Here is a 21,508-nt window from a genome sequence, read left to right on the forward strand (position 1 = left end):
ATGCTGCACATTGGTGGTGGTTGAGGAGATTCCCCCTTCCATGTAAAGCGCTTTGAGTACCCAGAAAAGCGCTATGTAAATGTAACGAATTATTATTATTATTATTACATAATAGTAGACTCATTCCCTCGGACAAAATCGAGGGAACGAGGGTCTGTCCACATAAACTTTCCTCGTCCACTTCACGAAGTGGAACGCACTTCAAAATGGCGGCAGGGATTCCCCCGAGGGGAAGTGCTTAGGGAAGTTCGCAAGTGCGTGTCTAAAAGTGGACTGGAACGCAACACTTGTTTCCTGAGTTTGTCATGTGATTCCCTTGTCCACATGTGATCAGAAGATGTCAGACCAGTTGCTGGTGTGTTTCGGGTCACCTAGGAAGGGGCTTTACATTTAAATCATTTAGGAGAAGCTGTTTTTCAAAGCGACTTACAAATGAGGAGAGCAATAGAAGCAATAAAACGAACAATAGGACAACAAAATGCAAGTGCTGTAGCCCTTCCAAGACAGGTGAGATTTTTGAATAATACACTGATGCTGCATCCGAATATGCCAACGTACCTACTATATATTTATAGTATTCATTAAAAAAAAAGTACCAGGGTGACCTACTACTTCCGGCGATATTCTGAAGTGTGCATTCAATAGACACTTTATCCCATGAGGCTTTGGAGAGGATTTGTGAATGGCAGAGATGTGACAAAACAACAACGGCACAGGTAACATGATGATGACAACATGGCAGATGTAGTTTGTCCGATTTACAACACAGATTCATATATGGAACATACCTTTTATACTGTTGCAAAGTAAGTTTCAAACCAAATGTAGTACTATACAGTATATGCGATTTCGGACGCAGCATCTGTTTTGAGCCTGAAAAACCTGTTAGGCTTTTCTATAAAATGTCAGTTTGCATTATAAATACCATGGCGAGCAGGAAAAAGAGACACAGTTTCGGCAACTTAGTCATAATTTATTTTCTTACAAGCATTAGTTTCAATTGCTCTTTATTTGTTCAATTCAGGGAAACTTACTCACTGTTGAAGCTGAAAAAGCATATAGCTCTTTTCGTCAAATTGTTCATTGGTGTGGGATGGCATGGTTTATCTATATAAACTGTCCTTTCAAGACATTGGCTGTGGGTGGGGGCAGCTATTAGCGTTTATTGAGTAGCCGTCACAGACTTAAATTACTCAGGTTTATTGTCTTATCTCCTCCCCGGGAATTTCTTTTTTGCATCCAAACCTGCTACCTCAGTGTGGTGACAGGAAATGTGTTCACATGTTACCTTCGCCTCACAAGATACAGTTATGAAGAAAAGCACACTCACATGCACATGCTTCAGTTTACAGGAAATTTGCTGAAGGCAAATGTACAGAAAGAGGCTGAAAATTATTACAAGTCTCAACATCTCAACAACAAGAGTGACAGCAATTTGACAAAATGAATGAATCCTATACAGACAGGTAAACAGATTTTTTTATTTTAAATTTACTGGATTATCATCATGTTGTGTTTAGATCCATCATTAAAAAAATGACAGAGATTGGCTCTAAAATGTAACCCCTGTCTCTTGAAAACAGTTATATGATATATTACATTCAGTGTTGTTTATGCAATTATTATCACATTCAAGTGATTCCTAATCAGTATTGGGAGGTTTTGTAAATTATTTGTCTTATACTGTAATTCACAAAAATAGTAGAGACACTGTAGAGAGATCACAGACACTGATGGTGTTATAGTGGGATTGTGGTGGGATGTTTCAAAGCATGTGGTTAAAGAGCATACTGAGACCTCCTGTTTCTACGTACTAATATTTGAGAAAAAAAAGGTCGGCATGTTTTGAGGTTTGGTTTAGTGGCACCTTCAAATCAGTTTCACTGTCAAATTTTGTATTCAAAATATTAGAAGAATTTCTCAAATGCCTACCTCATGTAGTGTGTCAGTGTATTGCTGCCAGCCATTATAATGCAATTACACCATGATGAAACTTTGTCTGATGTACAGCCAATGGTAACACTTTATTTTGATGGTCCACCTTAGACCTTCTACTAACTATAAGTAACTTTGCAACTACAGGTCAACAACCAGTCATTAGAGTAGACTGACTGCTTAATATCTGCTAACACTTTATTTTACAGACGTTCTATTGACTCTAAGTAACTTTGCAGCTACATGTCAATTTATTCTAACCCGAACCCTAACATCTAATCCTAACCTAACAGTCTGCTAGTACTCTATTGAGAATTAGTTGACATGTAGATGAAAAGTTACTTATAATTAGTAGAATGTCTAAAGTGGACCATCAAAATAAAGTGTAATCACAGCGGCTAAGAGCAACAGAATATAGTTACTCTCTACAAATGATTATGCATACTTTATGTAAAAAGTATATAGAAGTTAAATGACACATGTTTTCTGACTCAGTTTCCAGATTTACAAAAGTCCCCATCATGGAGATTTGCTAATGAATGCATTAGAACTTGCTGACACCTAGCTACTTTCATACCATGACATTTTCGCACATTTCCACTCCCAGTGTCATTGTACTCTGTGGTTTCAAAAAACAGTATCATAAACCACTGCATGATACTGTCAAATGAGTTGTCTCGGTATGTTACTAGTATTCATTGTGCTCAAGAACAACAGAAACTTTGTTTTCAAACTACTTTCAACTAATTAAAAAAAGGTGCTCATATAGTGATATTGAGTAAAAACAGCATTAAAACAATTAATTATTATAAATCATATATTATCATTATAAATAAATATAATCAAAACAAAGTATTATAAATTAATAATTCAATTAAAATATTACAATTTAAAACAATACATAGAAAAGCCACTTTTTCTAAAAAAAAAATTCAGCAAATATTGATGTAATTTGTTAGTCAGCATGTATAAGCATTTTTGTTATTGTTTTTTATTTATTTACTGACATTCATATTTCACTAAATAACATTTACTGTTTGTTACAGGATGGAAACAACACCATACTATTACGATGAAACCGGAAACACATGTACTAATGAAAATTCACACATAAATTCAAATCTCAAGGCAGCCATTTTCTACATAGTTTTTGTGATTGGCCTTCTTGGCAACATCACGGTCTTATGGGTCCTCTTGAAAAAAATGCATGTGAAAAATATGACAAATCTCTGCCTGCTAAATCTGGCCCTGTCAGACCTACTGATGGTCCTCTCACTGCCCTCCTGGGCTCTCTATGCTCAGGGCCACTACTTTAAAGCCAATGCAATGTGTAAGGCTATGGCAGGTACATACCAAGTGGGATTTTACAGTGGGATCTTATTCGTGACCCTGATGAGCGTGGATCGCTATCTGGTCATCGTACACGCCGTTGCGGTGCTGGGAGCGAAGATGCTGCGTTATGGAATTGTGGCGAGTCTCATTACATGGATGGTTTCGATCTGTGCCGCCCTTCCGGAGGCCATCTTTGCAGCAATGGTGGAAGAGGACAACATCACTAGCTGTCAGCGAGTTTATCCTGCTGGGTCGTCCCAGAAGTGGAAGCTTTTCCGTAACTTTAGTGAAAATACAGTAGGACTGTTCATATCTTTGCCCATTATAGCCTACTGCTACTTCATGGTCCTAATGGTTGTGAAGAAGACAAAAAACTCGAAAAAGGATCGTGCAATCAAGCTCATCTTAGGCATTGTCATCGTGTTTGTGGTTTTCTGGGTGCCCTACAATGTGGTGGTGTTTCTGAAAACCTTGCAGGAGTTTGACATTCTAACTAGCTGTGAGGCTCACAGTAATATCATCACAGCCATGGAGTGGACAGAGATGATCGCACTCACACACTGCTCTGTAAATCCGGTGATTTATGCTTTTGTTGGAGAAAAGTTCAGGAAATGTCTTATAAGTGTGTTTGCAAGACATCTTAAATGTTTGAAGACCTACCAGTCAACATCTACACAATCAAAAGTTTCAGAGAATGAAACTTCCAATACAGCTATTTTTTTTACATCTCCCACCAAACATACACAAGTTTAAAAAAAAAAATTCTAATGCAGTAAGAAACCCGACATTGTTTCAAAATATTTCGGTTCTGTTTCTTTGTTTTTGTACATATTGTGCTCATCATTTAATCTTGCTTTGTTTTTGTAAATATAAAGATGTTAATCTTCATTCATGCATTGCACTATATAATGCAATCTAACATTTGTTGATTTAATGATGGTAATATCATATCAATTATTCTACCTCAATTAGTGGAAACAATCATCATTGTAAAAAAAGAAAGAAAAAAGTGATGGGGAAAGTAATGCAGCTTTCTACATTCAAATGTTTAACACTGGCTTAAAAATTAACTGATGCATTAAATTAAATGTAATATTTTCATATTTGCCACCTACAAACATCTGTTCCTCAATATCTCTATAAGCTCTCACCTCATGACCTACTAAACATTTAATCACTGGTTCTGTACAGCAGTCAATAACCACAAAAAGAAAACAAAAACCATCCTCAACCACACACACACCTTGAAGGCAAAACCAAATACAATAAAAAAAAATATTGTCCCCTCACATTGGCTAAAAGAGGATATGAGAGCATTGATGTATGAAGGAACTTTATTTTGAATGCAGTCTATACTGGACGGATGTCTGTAAATGTTGTATATTCATAATGTCTGTGCTGAACTGCTTATTTCAAACGCAGTGATAAATATATCAAGATGTCAATCAATAAACAAATAAATAAACACCTGTTTCAAAGGTATATTGTAATGCTACCTCTTACCACAAGAGCCCTCCCTAACACATATGGCACATACTGTAGTCACATACATGCCTACAATATTGAACAGCTTAAAAATAATTCACATTAAACATTTAACAACACCATCTCAAAACTAACTATTTTTCCATACAGTATACTGAGATACAATTCTGACCATGCCTCCATAGCAGAACTTAACCTTTTCATATATTTGCACCATGGAATTGATTTTCTCAGGGACATTTTATTACCTTTATGTGGACATATTTTGAAACCATGTCATTACTAGTACATACACAGTGTGTCATTGATTTCAACATAAAATCCAACCCACTCAATAATAGTTATTATCAAATATTCTAATAAATTCTAATAAATTTCTGATATTTTAAATAATTCAATGTTTTAGATTATAAAGCTTAAAATTTACTTATTTCCCTGTTAGTTGACATTCTTATGTGTAAACTTCACAAAGTTATTGAAAAAAGCTTATTGTAAAACGGTGATAATAAATGCGATGCTTCGGGGGAAGTAACTTTACCCTAACCTTTGTCTTTACCTTAAAAGCTACAGCGGAAAGCCACAGAGATATGCTCTGCAGAGTGAGTTGGATTTCCTGTGTTCTTTGGCTCTGATGCAAACACAGTACATTAAGACATGCTGACATGACACTGTTACTTCAAGTAGCACCTAAACACCTAAGCAACAAAAACCTTAAGTAACCAGTAACTTCTAAAAACTGTCCCAAAACTGTTGTGACATACAGTAATGTGCTGAAAACAGGCGCGCTCAACTCCCAAACCGTTTAAAGGTGCGAGTTATAAAGAAGTTATCAAATAAAGATGAAAAACCGCACTCTCTGGTTATATCTCATTTATTTATTAATACCATGTCCACACAGAAGCGTTTCTATGGCAAAGCTGACTAAAAATAAATAATAAATACATAAATAAATATACGAAGAAATGTAAAAAAGCACAAATAAATGAGTATTTATACTTTTATTTCCTTATTTATGTAAAATTGTATTTTTTCACACATTTATTTATTTATTTATTTATACATTTATTCATTTCCACTTTTATTTACTTCCACATTCATTTATATATATATGTTTTTATGTCTACATTTATTTATTTATACATTTATTTATTTCCACATTTATTTATTTCTACATTTATTTATTTCTACATTTCTTTGTCCGTATGCTAATGAGGGGGGCGTGTTTTACCTCAGACATCAGCAATCGAGCTCAGAGTGGCAGTGCTGCAGCTTTGAGGCCACAGTGACACCTTGTGGTGTGTGACCAAACGAAACGCAAGAGGTGTGCGGACAATATCACATTTTAAGTCATATATATCACCCTAACTGTATGTAGGGTAGGCTATATAGGGTTTACACACATGAACAGAAACTGCACTTCAACGGGTCTGATAGCAGACACTTGGACATGGAAGCGCATGAAAGTATCCACAATTAATAACAATGTAAGCGCGGTGGATAGGGTTGATAAGAGCTTGCGTTTATTGTCGATGAGACTCGCACACCAGCGCAGAACACGGAGAGAAACCAGCGCACATTTCACTGACTCCTACACAAGCATATTGATCAATGAGTTTGATCAGTAAAAAAAAAAAAAATGTGTGAAAAAATACAATTATACATAAATAAGGAAATAAAATTATAAATACTCATTTATTTGTACTTTATTTCATTTCTTTGTATATTTATTTATGTATTTTTGCTTTTTTACATTTCTTCGTATATTTCTTTATGTATTTATTTATTTTTAATTAAGTCAGCTTTGGCATTCCATACGTTTCAGCCTAATGGGCCTTTCACACAGGACGCGGAAAGCAATGCGCTGCGCTATGAAACCCATTCATTTCAATGGCTTGCGCCGCGCGAAGACATTTTGTTGCTGCGTCAACCAAAGTGCAAGCGCAGCGGTGCGCAGCTCGCGCGCATGCCGCGGTCAAAGTTCAAAATACCAAAGATCAAAGAAAGGAGAACTCCAAGGCACTCTCAATTGAAAAAGTTAAAAAGCCTTTATTCTTATGGCTTGGTCAAATTAACCATCTAAAAAACTCCAACGCGTTTCGGCTACATGCCTTCTTCTGGGAGTTTAAAAGAACTTTTACAATTGAGAGTGCCTTGGAGTTCTCCTTTCTTTGATCTTTGGTATTTAGTTTCCCATCCAAAGAGCACCTCTATATTAATCAAACGTTGAAGTCCAGGAAGCGCTCCTCTACCCCTCCGATTTTCAAAGTTCAAAATAGTTCAACTTTTGCCGCTGCGCTCTGTGGCGATTACCAGCGCGGCCAATAGAAACGGGACATCCAAACAAACACTGAAATCAAAATGGATAAACGGCTAGCAATGTGCACAGGACAGATAAATAGTTTACTGCTGACCGAAAGGAGGAACAAAAATCAAATTATACTGACGTGTAGAACTCCCGCTTAAAGTTTTTGAAAACTCCGCCTACTTTGCTCTGGCATTGCGCAGCGCAAATCACACCCGCTGGGCGCAAAACCCGCGTGCATCCCGCGTCCTGTGTGAAAGCCCCTTAAGCCATCACCAGCCATCACTAGCCATCACCAGCCATCACACACTGATGATGGCTTAAGGGGCTTTCACTCAGCAGCGCTTTCCGCGTCCTGTGTGAAAGGCCCATTAGGCTGAAACGCGTCTGTGTGGACATGGTATTAATAAATATATGAGATACATACAGTAATGTAACATTAATTAAATTATTTTATAGCAATAATGCCTAATCTAACACAATCAAATTGAAATGCTAGTTGTTTAACTTAAAGCAATATTTAATGTGTCAAAAAACTTGGTTTAAAACATGGTCAAGAACAATACCTACTTTAATTTCTGTCTATGTAATACAATAATTATCAAAATCTATCAAAACCATATATATTAAATATCTGATGCAAAGTATGATGTAAGTTCATTCATTGATATTTTTGATTGGACTTTGTGATCACACACAACCACTTCCTCATTGTGAGGTACATGCGATTTTATCTACATGCAAACATTATGGTTAAGACCACATTCTGGAACGATCAACTCAGAAAAAAAACTGTTTAATGAAACATGATGACAGCTATGCTGCTTCCTGAGAAGTCGAAAGGAAATGTGCAAAATATTGAAACCAAAATGCATGATAAACCAATTCTTCTCTTTTACAGTGATACAGTAGAATTCACCAATAGACTTTTTAGAAAAAGTTTGGGTTACACTTTTTTTAAAGTGACGTAGTTACATTGTACTGTACTTTTTTTGTTGCATAATTATGCATTTGCACAATTATGCATAACTTACTTTTATTAATATAGAAAGTACTTGTAGTAATGTGTAGCTATGTCAAAGTTTGTTCCAGGCCTCTAATATGACTTGTTGTAGAGAGCGCACGACAAAAGTTGTAGATAACAAAAACAGTCACAATCCATAAGGAATACTCAGGAGATCCAAGACCAAGGCTTAGCCACAGCGATGAGCATCCGAGGTGGAGCTAGGGTGCCAGGGGACTGAGGCGGAGCCAGTGTGACTGAGGACCAAGGCGAAGCCGGAGGGAAGGTGTAGCCTGATGGATCCAGAGATGGAGGGACGAAGTAAGTGTATAGCAAAGGGTGAGTGATGTCTGACCAACTCGGAGCCAGAGGGACAAGGGAGCCCGGTGGAGCCATAAGGCAAGGAAAGGCAAGGCAAGTTTATTTATACAGCACATTTCATACACAATGGTAATTCAAAGTGATTTACATAGAAGAAATTAAAATAATCAAAAGAAATAAGAATAATTAAAACAGTTTAGAATAAATAAATCTCAACACTCCACAGACGCTGCAATATCCTCTCTGGATTCACTAGATAGCGTGCGGTTCCAGATTTGAGTTAGGAATGCCAGATCTAAAGTCCCTTGTATGATCCTCTAGTGAATGGTCATTCTGATTCAGGCAGAGAAATTGGACGTCGGGTAGGTCCATTTGTGAGGGGAGAGCAAAAAAGGAAAGTAAAATGCCGCAAAAATGGACTTAAGTCCAGCATTGTCACGAAGCAAACAATGAAAGGAGTACATAATTACAAGGAATACTCAGGAGATCGCAGGAGGAAATCATAAACACGACCACGTAAAACTAAGATGATACTGGACAAAAGAACTGAAACACAGGGCTTAAGTACATGGGGAGAGTAATCAAGATAAAATGGAACAGGTGTGTAGAACTAATTGATAACCTAATTAATAAACTAACTAGGGAAACACAGGCAAACCAGAACAGGAAGAACAGAACCAAAGCACAATGAAACTAAACCAAAACAGATCATACATGTTACACCAATTAAGTGCAAATGGGTTTACCATTTGCATCAGTGTGCTTGTGTTCCTAGTCTTCCAGACCAAAGTATGTGAGTTGAAAAGACTCCTGCCCTTCTATTCCCTTTCAACTCCATTTCGCTCTTTCAATGATACTTTGCCACCTGTCACCTGGCCACACCCACCTCACCTGTTGCCTATAAATTGATTGTGAACCTTTTGGCTCATTCTTTGCACTTTCTCCTGGCACTCTGATGCATAACTGTGTGCGTCTTCATGAATTACGGGAGTCCATCTATTAATTTGATTTGTGTTTTTCTCTCTTTATGCCTTTTTTATGATTTACTGTCACTCTGTCAACATGTGCACTGCTGATTGATTAATTTGTTTGCCAGACATGTGCCCTGAGCCATGTGGAAAGATTGTTTGTTTGAACTATGTTTTACAGTTTGTTTTATTGTGATTAGTACACTCACATCTTTGTTGTTCATTTATATAATTGTTCAATTTGTGTTGATTGATCACTGTCACCAATTGTATTATTTCTTTGTTGTCCCTTATGCAGCACACAGACAATGCATTGACCCAAAGTCAACCTGCATGATGCAATAAAAAAACTACTGGTGTTGAAAAAAAGCCCTTGCCTTCTCTCTGCCTCATTCATCGTTCCATATCAGTTGATGTCTTCTGACCGAGACTCTGTTTGCTCACCAAACCTCACTCTACCTGAACCATTTCCATAACCCTACAGTTCCTACATGAGTGGTGCAGAATAGAAGCGAAGTTTGCAGAATTTTGCCTTGACCTTGTGAGATACAAGTAACATTGTTAAAACTAAATGTGCAAGATAATTTACACTGATTGATTTGATACCAGATTTGCAAATTGAGATACACTTGAATAAAATAACCGTGATTTCTAATTGTCCAATGACACCAACTGGGCAGCAGGAGTCTGATCCATATTATGGGTCCCTATGTATTCCCAGGGTTAACACTATGTTTATATTTTACCCTAACCCTTACCTTTTATCTGGGAACATAGGACCTTTTGTCATGTGTTTATTATGTTCCATATAAATCTTAGTAAAACATAGGGAACGTAGGAATGATTCCACAGAAAGAAGTCATCTGACTGACAAGCATATAGCGAACAAACACTGGGAAGCTTATCTAAAAGTGCTCTCTGTATTAACCTGGCACCCGGTTAACAACTTTTTTCCAGGCAGACTGAAACCTGGGTGGTCTTATTCCTAGAAGTTGTATCAAAATGTCAGCCAATCAGATTACAGTTTTACTATACCAAGAAAATGCTTTCCAGGTTGTGTTCAATATACGACTGTGGGAGTGAGGAAGTTCTGATGCTGATACTATCTGCATAGCAAATTTACTTTGCTGCAATGGTACAAATTATCCAAAAATGTGTTACATGTGAAAGTGATGGCTAATGAACAATAAATGTAAACAATACATGTGTCAAACTTTTACATACACGACAAGATTCACATCTGAATTATTATTCCATCCCTTTTCTGCTATTTGTCCAGGGCTAGGTCTGGGTGACAGCAGCCTAAGCAAAGCAGCCCATGCGTCCTTTTCCTTGGCCACTTCCTACAACTCCTCATGGGGGGCCCCAGGGTGTTTTTACACCAGCTGAGACATATAATCCCTCCATTTTGTCATGGGTCTACTCTGGGGGCATCCACCCAGTGGGACATGCCCAGATACCTCAACAGGGAGGATCCAAGAGGCATCTTAACCAGACCCTCATTTAACTGCCCTGCAGAGTTTAGTTTCAACCCTGATCAAAGACACTGGAGCAAGCTAATCAATGTCTTCTGAGTTATTAGTAAATTATTGGTATATGTGAGATTGATCAGGGTTGGAGCTAAACTCTGCAGGGCAGTGGACCTCCAGGGCCGGATTAGAGGAACACTGCTGCCTTAGGATAAGTCCAGCCACCATCCAGGGAAAACTCATATTGGCTGCTTGTATCTACAATCTTATTTGTTTGGTCATTATGACCGTAGCTGCAAGTTGGGACATAGATCGCCAGAACAGGGATACTGGAGCCCTTTGCTGGAGCCAGGCCTGAGAGAGGAGCGCCTGGTGACCGCTGTGTCTTTATGTTTTCCCAGACAGCAACATAGTGTCGGCCCAGATCAGGCCCACATCAGGGCCATGTGGGATCCTCGTGTACCAGATGTGGGCCGGATCTGGGCCGACACTTTGTTGCTGTCGGGTTTAGAGCATAAATGCATTTAAAGGGGCTCTAAACAGTATTATAGAAATGTGATTAGACAATAGGCACCATTATCTCTATAAAAATGTAAAAAGTTTAATTAATCATTTTGATGTTGTTTTTCCCCTGGGAAGCATATTCTTAATTGTCTTGAATCTTTCAGTGTGTGTTTGTTTGGTCCCACTTTTTATATTAAGTGGCTTTAAGTACTATGTACTTACATTGGAATTAATAATTTGATACAATGGATTTATTGTGTACATAGATGTTTTTACATTGTATTTATATTTGAAAAATACCAGCATGTAATTACAGCTGTAATTTATGTAATTACATTTGTAACTAGAATGTACATTTCCAGAAGAAAATGTGAAGTGGTGCTTGCAGTGGCAAAACTCGCCGCTCGGTTGCTAGCGTGCGGTTAGCTAGTTTTTACCAAGATGCTAGCATGATTAGCATGTTGCTAGCATCATGCTAGAATGATTAACATGTTGTTAGCATTATGCTAGCGTGATTAGCATGTTGCTAGCATGATTAGCATGTTGCTAGCATGATTAGCATGTTGCTAGCATGATGTTAGCATGATTAGCATTTTGCTAGCATGTTGATAGCATGATGCTAGCATGATTAGCATGTTGCTAGCATGATGCTAGCATGATTAGCATGTTGCTAGCATGATGCTAGCATGATTAGCATGTTGCTAGCATGATTAGCATGTTGCTAGCATCATGCTAGCATGATTAGCATGTTGTTAGCATCATGCTAGCATCATGCTAGCATGATTAGCATGTTGTTAGCATCATGCTACCAACATGCTAGCATGATTAGCATGTTGTTAGCATGATGCTAGCAAAAATAAGCATGTTGCAAACATGTTTTAGGTAGATGCTATCATGATTAGCATATTGCTAGCATCATGCTAGCATGATTAGCATGATGCTAGCATGATGCTAGCATGGTTGCTAAGGTGTTACTAGGGGGTTGCTAGGGTATTATGGGTGGTTGCTAGGGCGTTGCTAGGCGGTTGCTAGGGTGTTCTGGGTGGTTGCTAGGGTGTTGTTAGGCGGTTGCTAGGTTGTTCTGAGTGGTTGCTAGGGTGTTGCTAGGTGGTTGCTATGGTATTCTGAGTGGTTGCTAGGGTGTTGCTAGGTGGTTGCTATGGTATTCTGGGTGGTTGCTAGGGTGTTGCTAAGCGGTTGCTAGGGTGTTCTGGGTGGTTGCTAGGGTGTTGCTAGGCGGTTGCTAGGGTGTTCTGAGTGGTTGCTAGGGTGTTGCTAGGTGGTTGCTAGGGTATTCTGGGTGGTTGCTAGGGTGTTGCTAGGCGGTTGCTAGGGTGTTCTGGGTGGTTGCTAGGGTGTTGCTAGGCGGTTGCTAGGGTGTTCTGAGTGGTTGCTAGGGTGTTGCTAGGGTGTTGCTAGGCGGTTGTTAGGGTGTTCTGGGTGGTTGCTAGGCGGTTGCTAGGGTGTTCTGGGTGGTTGCTAGGGTGTTGCTAGGGGGTTGCTAGGGTGTTTTGGGTGGTTGCTAGGGTGTTGCTAGGCGGTTGCTAGGGTGTTGTGAGTGGTTGCTAGGGTGTTGCTAGGTGGTTGCTAGGGTGTTCTGGGTGGTTGCTAGGGTGTTGCTAGGCGGTTGCTAGGGTGTTCTGAGTGGTTGCTAGGTGGTTGCTAGGGTATTCTGGGTGGTTGCTAGGTTGTTGCTAGGCGGTTGCTAGGGTATTCTGGGTGGTTGCTATGGTGTTGCTAGGCAGTTGCTAGGGTGTTTTAGGTGGTTGCTATGGTATTCTGGATGGTTGCTATGGTGTTACTAGGTGGTTGGTAGTGTTTACATTTGGTTACTATAGAGTTTTTATAATGTTCATGGCATGATTTAGCACTTAGCTAATCAATATTAGCATGTAGCTATTCACAGCTAGCATGTTTAGCATGTAGCAAGTCCTGTTTGCTAGCATGAGTCAAAAGAGCCAACCCCCATCTCTATACGATGTTCTGATGCAGAGATATTGGTCTTGCAAAACGGTTGCTAGGGTACTCTGTTTGGTTGCTAGGGAGTGGCTTGGCAGCTGCCAATCATGAAGCTCCAAAGTCAATGTGAATGTATAAACCAACCCCCATCTCTATACGATGTTCTGATGCAGAGATATAGGTCTTGCAAAATGGTTGCTAGGGTACTCCGTTTGGTTGCTAGGGAGTGGCTTGGCAGCTGCCAATCATGAAACTCCAAAGGCTGCTTGTCAGTATGAATGATATAAACCAACTCCCATGCCTCTGTGACATTCAGAATGGACGATATTCCTTTTTGGATTTTGGTTGCTAAGGTGCTCGACAATGGTTGCTAGGGCGTGGCTAGCAAGTGTTGAGGTGATTCATGATTGGCTGTTTGCTGGCCCGAGTCAAACGAGACCACCCTCATGTTTCTATGACAATTCAGTCCAGAGATATCCCTTCGATCTCTTTCAATGGAAGTCTATGGGAGTTGTTGCTAAGGTGCTCTAAATGGTTGCTAGGGCGTGGCTTGATAGCTTCACAATGATCCTGAGAGACTGATTGGTTGTCTGAGTAAAATGAGTCCGCCCCCTTGTCTCTATGACACTGTGACCCACAGCTATGTTCAATACAAAATCCCTATGTAATTTACCATAGTAGGAGAAACGCATGCATTTCATGGGCCGTCCTACACCATAGTAAGTCAATGGGGCAACTTTGGGCAGCTCCTGCCCCCCAGGGGTGCAACTTTTACCCCATTGTGTGGTATGTTCTTACAGAGTCTGTCAGCCTCTTCAAATGTGGCAAATTTCACGTTTCTGCGACATCCTCGTTCCGAGCTACGACTCGTCAAAGTTTTTCGCAATGTTAAGTCTATGGGATTTTTTTGGGCCGTTTTTCGCCCCTGGGGCGAACATCGTACCCCCGATCTCTTAGAAAAGTCATAGCACACCATTCCCGAACAGGCCGCACGTTTTGACACCTCATTCATGGGTCTGTGACAAAAACTGCGGGAGGAGTAGCGCGTCAAAAAGTGGCCAGAAGAATAAGAATAAGAAGAATAAGAATAACTAGAATGTACATTTCCAGAAGAAAATGTGAAGTGGTGCTTGCAGTGGCAAAACTCGCCGCTCGGTTGCTAGCGTGCGGTTAGCTAGTTTTTACCAAGATGCTAGCATGATTAGCAGTTTGCTTACATCATGCTAGCATGATTAACATGTTGTTAGCATTATGCTAGCATTATTAGCATGTTCCTAGCATGATTAGCATGTTGCTAGCATGATGTTACCATGATTAGCATTTTGCTAGCATGTTGCTAGCATGATGCTAGCATGATTAGCATGTTTATAGCATGTTGCTAGCATGATTAGCATGTTGCTAGCATGATGATTAGCATGTTGCTAGCATGATGCTAGCATGATTAGCATTTTGCTAGCATGTTGCTAGCATGATTAGCATGTTGCTAGCATGATGCTAGCATGATTAGCATGTTGTTAGCATCATGCTAGCATGATTAGCATGTTGTTAGCATCATGCTACCAACATACTAGCATGATCAGCATGTTGTTAGCATTATGCTAACATGATTAGCATGTTTACTAGCATGATGTTAGCATGATTAGCATTTTGCTAGCATGATGATTAGCATGTTGGTAGCATGATTAGCATGATGCTAGCATGATTAGCATTTTGCTAGCATGTTGCTAGCATGATTAGCATGTTGTTAGCATCATGCTAGCATGATTAGCATGTTGTTAGCATCATGCTAGCATGATTAGCATGTTGTTAGCATCATGCTACCAACATGCTAGCATGATTAGCATGTTGCTAGCATGATGCTAGCAAAAATAAGCATGTTGCAAACATGTTTTAGGTAGATGCTAGCATGATTAGCATATTGCTAGCATGATGCTAGCATGTTGCTAGCATGATGCTAGCATGTTGCTAGCATGATGCTAGCATGGTTGCTAAGGTGTTACTAGGTGGTTGCTAGGGTATTATGGGTGGTTGCTAGGGCGTTGCTAGGCGGTTGCTAGGGTTTTTGGCTGGTTGCTATGGTGTTGCTAGGCGGTTGCTAGGGTGTTCTTGGTGGTTGCTAGGGTGTTGCTAGGCGGTTGCTAGGGTGTTCTGAGTGGTTGCTAGGGTGTTGCTAGGCGGTTGCTAGGGTATTCTGGGTGGTTGCTAGGGTGTTGATAGGGTGTTCTGGGTGGTTGCTAGGGTGTTGCTAGGCGGTTGCTAGGGTGTTCTGAGTGGTTGCTATGGTGTTGCTAGGGTATTCTGGGTGGTTGCTAGGGTGTTGTTAGGTGGTTGCTAGGGTATTCTGGGTGGTTGCTATGGTGTTGCTAGGCGGTTGCTAGGGTGTTTTGGGTGGTTGCTAGGGTGTTTTAGGTGGTTGCTATGGTATTCTGGATGGTTGCTATGGTGTTACTAGGTGGTTGGTAGTGTTCACATTTGGTTACTATAGAGTTTTTATAATGTTCATGGCATGATTTAGCACTTAGCTAATCAATATTAGCATGTAGCTATTCACAGCTAGCATGTTTAGCATGTTGAAAGTCCTGTGTGCTAGCATGAGTCAAAAGACCCAACCCCCATCTCTATACGATGTTCTGATGCAGAGATGTAGGTCTTGCAAAATGGTTGCTAGGGTACTCTGTTTGGTTGCTAGGGAGTGGCTTGGCAGCTGCCAATGATGAAACTCCAAAGGCTGCTTGTCAGTATGAATGATATAAACCAACCCCCATCTCTATACGATGTTCTGATATAGAGATGTAGGTCTTGCAAAATGGTTGCTAGGGTACTCTGTTTGGTTGCTAGGGAGTGGCTTGGCAGCTGCCAATCATGAAACTCCAAAGGCTGCTTGTCAGTATGAATGATATAAACCAACTCCCATGCCTCTGTGACATTCAGAATGGACGATATTCCTCTTTGGATTTTTGTTGCTAAGGTGCTCGACAATGGTTGCTAGGGCGTGGCCAGTAAGTGTTGAGGTGATTCAGGATTGGCTGTTTGCTGCCCCGAGTCAAACGAGCCCACCCTCATGTTTCTATGACAATTCAGTCCAGAGATATCCCTTCGATCTCTTTCAATGGAAGTCTATGGGAGTTGTTGCTAAGGTGCTCTAAATGGTTGCTAGGGCGTGGCTTGATAGCTTCACAATGATCCTGAGAGACTGATTGGTTGTCTGAGTAAAATGAGCCCGCCCTCTTGTCTCTATGACACTGTGATCCAGAGTTATGTTCAATACAAAAGCGGTTTCTATGGTGTAGGACGGCCCATTTCATGGGCCGTCCTACACCATAGTAAGTCAATGGGGCAACTTTGGGCCCCTCCTGCCCCTCAGGGGTGCAACTTTTACCCCATTGTGTGGTATGTTCTTACAGAGCCTGTCAGCCTCTTCAAATGTGGCAAATTTCACGTTTCTGCGACATCCTCGTTCCGAGCTACGGCTCGTCAAAGTTTGACGCAATGTTAAGTCTATGGGATTTTTTTGGGCCGTTTTTCGCCCCTGGGGCGAACATCGTACCCCCGATCTCTTAGAAAAGTCATAGCACACCATTCCCGAACAGGCCGCACGTTTTGACACCTCATTCATGGGTCTGTGACAAAAACTGCGGGAGGAGTAGCGCGTCAAAAAGTGGCCAGAAGAAGAATAAGAAGAAGAAGAAGAAGAAGAACTAGAATGTACATTTCCAGAAGAAAATGTGAAGTGGTGCTTGCAGTGGCAAAACTCGCCGCTCGGTTGCTAGGGTGTGTATAGCTAGTTTTTAGTAAGATGCTAACAAAATAAGCATAATGATAGCATGATTAGCATGTTGCTAGCATCATGCTACTGTGTCTTTAGCATGATGCTAACATGATTAGCAGGTTGCTAGCATGTTTGTAGCTAGATGCTAGCATGATTCGCATGTTGCTAGCATCATGCTAGCATGATTAGCATGTTGCTAGCATCATGCTAGCATGATTAGCATGTCGCTAGCATAATGCTAGCATGATTAGCATGTTGCTAGCATCATGCTAGCATTATTAGCATGTTGCTAGCATTATGCTAGCATGATTAGCATGTTTCTAGCATCATGCTAGCATGATTAGCATGTTGCTAGCATAATGCTTGCATGATTAGCATGTTGCTAGCATTATGCTAGCATGATTAGCATGTTGCTAGCATCATGCTAGCATGATTAGCATGTTGATAGCATAATGCTAGCATGATTAGCATGTTTCTAGCATCATGCTAGCATGATTAGCATGGTGTTAGCATCATGCTAGCATGATTAGCATGTTGCTAGCATCATGCTAGCATGATTAGCATGTTGCTAGCATCATGCTAGCATGATTAGCATGTTTGCTAGCATGTTTGTAGCTAGATGCTAGCATGATTAGCATGTTGCTAGCATCATGTTAGCATGATTAGCATGTTGCTAGCATCATGCTAGCATGATTAGCATGTTGCTAGCATCATGCTAGCATGATTAGCATGTTGCTAGCATCATGCTAGTATGATTAGCATGTTGCTAGCATCATGCTAGCATGATTAGCATGTTGCTAGCATCATGCTAGCATGATTAGCATGGTTGCTAGCATCATGCTAGCATGATTAGCATGTTTGCTAGCATGTTTGTAGCTAGATACTAGCAAGATTAGCATGTTGCTAGCATCATTTAGCACTTAACTAATTGATATTAGCATGTAGCTATTCACAGCTAGCATGTTTAGCATGTTGAAAGTCCTGTGTGCTAACATGAGTCAAAAGACCCAACCCCCATCGCGATACAATGTTCTGATGCTGAGATATAGCTGTTACAAAATGGTTGCTAGGGTAATCTGTTTGGTTGCTAGGGAGTGGCTTGGCAGCTGCCAATCATGAAACTCCAAAGGCTGCTTGTCAGTATGAATGATATAAACCAACTCCCATGCCTCTGTGACATTCAGAATGGAAGATATCCCTCTTTGGATTTTGGTTGCTAAGGTGCTCGACAATGGTTGCTAGGGCGTGGCTAGGAAGTGTTGAGGTCATTCATGATTGGCTGTTTGCTACCCCGAGTCAAACGAGACCACCCTCGTGTTTCTATGACACTTCTATCCGGAGATATCCCTTCCATCTCTTTCAATGGAAGTCTATGGAACTTGTTGCTAAGGTGCTCTAAATGGTTGCTAGGGCGTGGCTTGATAGCTTCACAATGATCCTGAGAGACTGATTGGTTGTCTGAATAAAATGAGCCCGCCCCCTTGTCTCTATGACACTGTGACCCACAGCTATGTTCAATACAAAATCCCTATGTAATTTACCATAGTAGGAGAAACGCATGCATTTCATGGGCCGTCCTACACCATAGTAAGTCAATGGGGCAACTTTGGGCAGCTCCTGCCCCACAGGGGTGCAACTTTTACCCCATTGTGTGGTATGTTCTTACAGAGTCTGTCAGCCTCTTCAAATGTGGCAAATTTCACGTTTCTGCGACATCCTCGTTCCGAGCTACGACTCGTCAAAGTTTTTCGCAATGTTAAGTCTATGGGATTTTTTTGGGCCGTTTTTCGCCCCTGGGGCGACCATCGTACCCCCGATCTCTTAGAAAAGTCATAGCACACCATTCCCGAACAGGCCGCACGTTTTGACACCTCATTCATGGGTCTGTGACAAAAACTGCGGGAGGAGTAGCGCGTCAAAAAGTGGCCAGAAGAATAAGAAGAATAAGAATAATAAGTATGTGAGATAACAATAGTGTTGCTTCGCCATAGGCAAGCACCACTAATAAGTATGTGAGATAACAATAGTGTTGCTTCGCCATAGGCAAGCACCACTAATTACACAGTTGACCCTTCCCTTACACCTTAACCCACCCTTATACCTACCCATACCACCACACCTGTCCCTAACCTTACCAGTATCACATCTCAATAGCAGCAAAAGTGTTTTACAATACAACATGAACACAATAAGTACATTGTATTTATTTTTCGATGTAACTACATAGTACTTAAAGCCACTTAATAAAAAGTGGGACCGTTTGTTTTAGCTTTTTAGTCAGTCTTGGATGCCCTGAGGATTTCTCTCTGTCAAGTTGTTTAAATCTGTCTGTTGGTTGGGCTTGTTCTTGGATATGAACTATGCCATGCAGTTCCACAAGCCCTCCAGCAGACAATACTTTTGACCAATGTTGTTTCTCTGTTTCTAGTTTTGCAATTGTTCAAGCCAGACCACTAGTCACTACGAGCCTTTAAGACAATTAAGAATATGCTTCACAGGGGAAAAACAACATCAAAATGATTAATTCAACTTTTTACATTTTTATAGAGATAATGGTGCCTATTGTCTAATCACATTTCTATAATATTGTTTAGAGCCCCTTTAAATGCATTTATGCTCTAAACCCGACAGCAACAAACTGCTCCGATCCTAGTTCACCCGAATCCTGATCTGCAATTCATTGTCGAGGTTGACGCCTCACCTACTGGGGTCGGAGAGGTCCTCTCACAGCGGCAGGGGGATCCTCCTGGACTCCATCCATGCGCCTTCTACTCTAAGAAGCTTTCCCCAGCGGAGCAGAACTACGATATGGGGAATCGTGAGTTGCTTGCCTTCAAACTAGCACTTGAAGAGTGGAGACATTGGCTGGAGGGAGCACATCACAAGTTTGAAGTTATCGCCGACCATCGCAATCTCGAGTACCTACGTCAAGCCCGGTGGGCTTTATTCTTCACCAGATTCAACTTTGCCCTCTCATATCGACCAGGAACCAAGAACTGTGGAGCCGATGCCTTATCTCGTCTTCATCAATCAACCCCGGATGACCCAACTCCAGAACCCATTCTCCCTCCAGCCCTGATCGTCAGTCCCATTAAGTGGGCCATTGATGAACAGATCACCCAAGCCAACAGCTCCAAACCTGCTCCGCCGGGAGGTCCAGAAGGGTGCCTCTGTTCCTCCCACCTTTTATCCTACACTTCTGGACTCAGCTCATACTTCTCCGGGCTCTGGACACCCAGGTAGCCAACGTACCCTCTCGCTCTTACGTCAACGCTACTGGTGGCCAACCATGCCTCAGGATATCTCCCGGTACGTAAAGGGTTGCTCAGTCTGCGCCGTTACCAACACTTCCAGAGGGTAAACTGGTTCCTCTTCCCATTCCTCAACGACCTTGGTCACGCATTTATTTCATGACAGATCTACCCATCTCCAACCACAACACTTGCGTGTTTGTAGTCATTAATCGCTTCTCTAAGGCCTCTAAACTTATTCCCCTCAAAGGATTACCTACAGCCTTTGAAGCGGCCGAAGCCTTATTTCAAGACGTGTTCCGCCACTTCGGCATCCCCGAAGACATAGTATCGGACCGTGGACCCCATTTCATCTCAAGAGTCTGGCATGCATTCTTCAAACTCCTCGGAGTATCCATAAGCCTGTCATCTGGTTACCATCCTCAAACTAACGGCCAGAATGAAAAAAAGATTCAAGAGATACTTTAGGTCTGCCTACTTCACTGCCACCAGAACCAGGACAGCTGGAGCCAATTCCTCCCTTTGGCAGAATTTGCTCAAAATTCCCTACGTCAATCCACCACAGGGCTCACCCCATTTCAATGCATCCATTGGTTACCAACCTCCTCTATTTCCCTGGTCGGGTGAGCCCTCGGAGGTTCCAGCTGTCAACCACTGGTTCGAGCAGAGCAAGAGGTTATGGGACTCAGCTCATGTGCATCTCCAACAGGCAGTGCGGAGACACAAGAGACAAGCTGACGTCCACCAAACACCTACCTCTCGCTACCAACCGGGACAGAAGGTATGGCTCTCGACACGGGACATCTGTCTCCGCCTGCCCTGCTGTAAGCAGAGGCAGCTCAACGATGTCACTTACAGATTGAACCTACCACCTCACTACCGAATTTCACCATCCTTCCACGTATCACTCCTCAAACCTCACTCTGAGCCTCTGTTTTCCCCTCCCACAGAATCTGGTGATGATGAAATGCCTCCTCCTCCCAACATCGCTGAGGAAGAGCCCATCTATAGATTTCGAGCCATCCTGGATTCACGACGGTAGGATCCCAGGCTGGAATACCTCATCGACTGGGAGGATTACGGTCCCGAGGAACGCTCCTGGGTGTTACGTGATATCCTCAATCCCACACTCCTCACACAATATCACTCTGAACACCCAGATCGACCAGATCCCAGAGGTTGAGATAGACCTCATCGTCGTCATCGTCCA

General features: G+C 41.3%; 1 protein-coding gene across 1 annotated transcript; it reads left to right on the forward strand.

Annotated features, from left to right (window-relative positions):
* Positions 1–1,284: 1,284 nt before the first annotated feature.
* si:cabz01093077.1 (C-C chemokine receptor type 4) lies at positions 1,285–4,311 on the forward strand. Its single transcript, XM_056257594.1, has 2 exons — positions 1,285–1,466; positions 2,982–4,311. The coding sequence occupies exons 1-2, from the start codon at positions 1,444–1,446 to the stop codon at positions 4,018–4,020; spliced, it is 1,062 nt and encodes a 353-aa protein (XP_056113569.1). The 5' UTR covers positions 1,285–1,443; the 3' UTR covers positions 4,021–4,311.
* The last annotated feature ends 17,197 nt before the right edge of the window (positions 4,312–21,508 follow it).

Source organism: Rhinichthys klamathensis, unplaced genomic scaffold (genome assembly GCF_029890125.1).
Source record: "Rhinichthys klamathensis goyatoka isolate OS25496 unplaced genomic scaffold, OSU_Roscu_1.1 h1tg000006l_1, whole genome shotgun sequence".
NCBI lineage: Eukaryota > Metazoa > Chordata > Actinopteri > Cypriniformes > Leuciscidae > Rhinichthys > Rhinichthys klamathensis.

Coding starts and splice junctions, on each gene's coding strand:
- si:cabz01093077.1 (XM_056257594.1), top strand. CDS start 1,444: ATGAATGAATCCTATACAGACAG. Junction 1,467..2,981: donor AATGAATCCTATACAGACAG/GTAAACAGATTT, acceptor TGTTTGTTACAG/GATGGAAACAACACCATACT.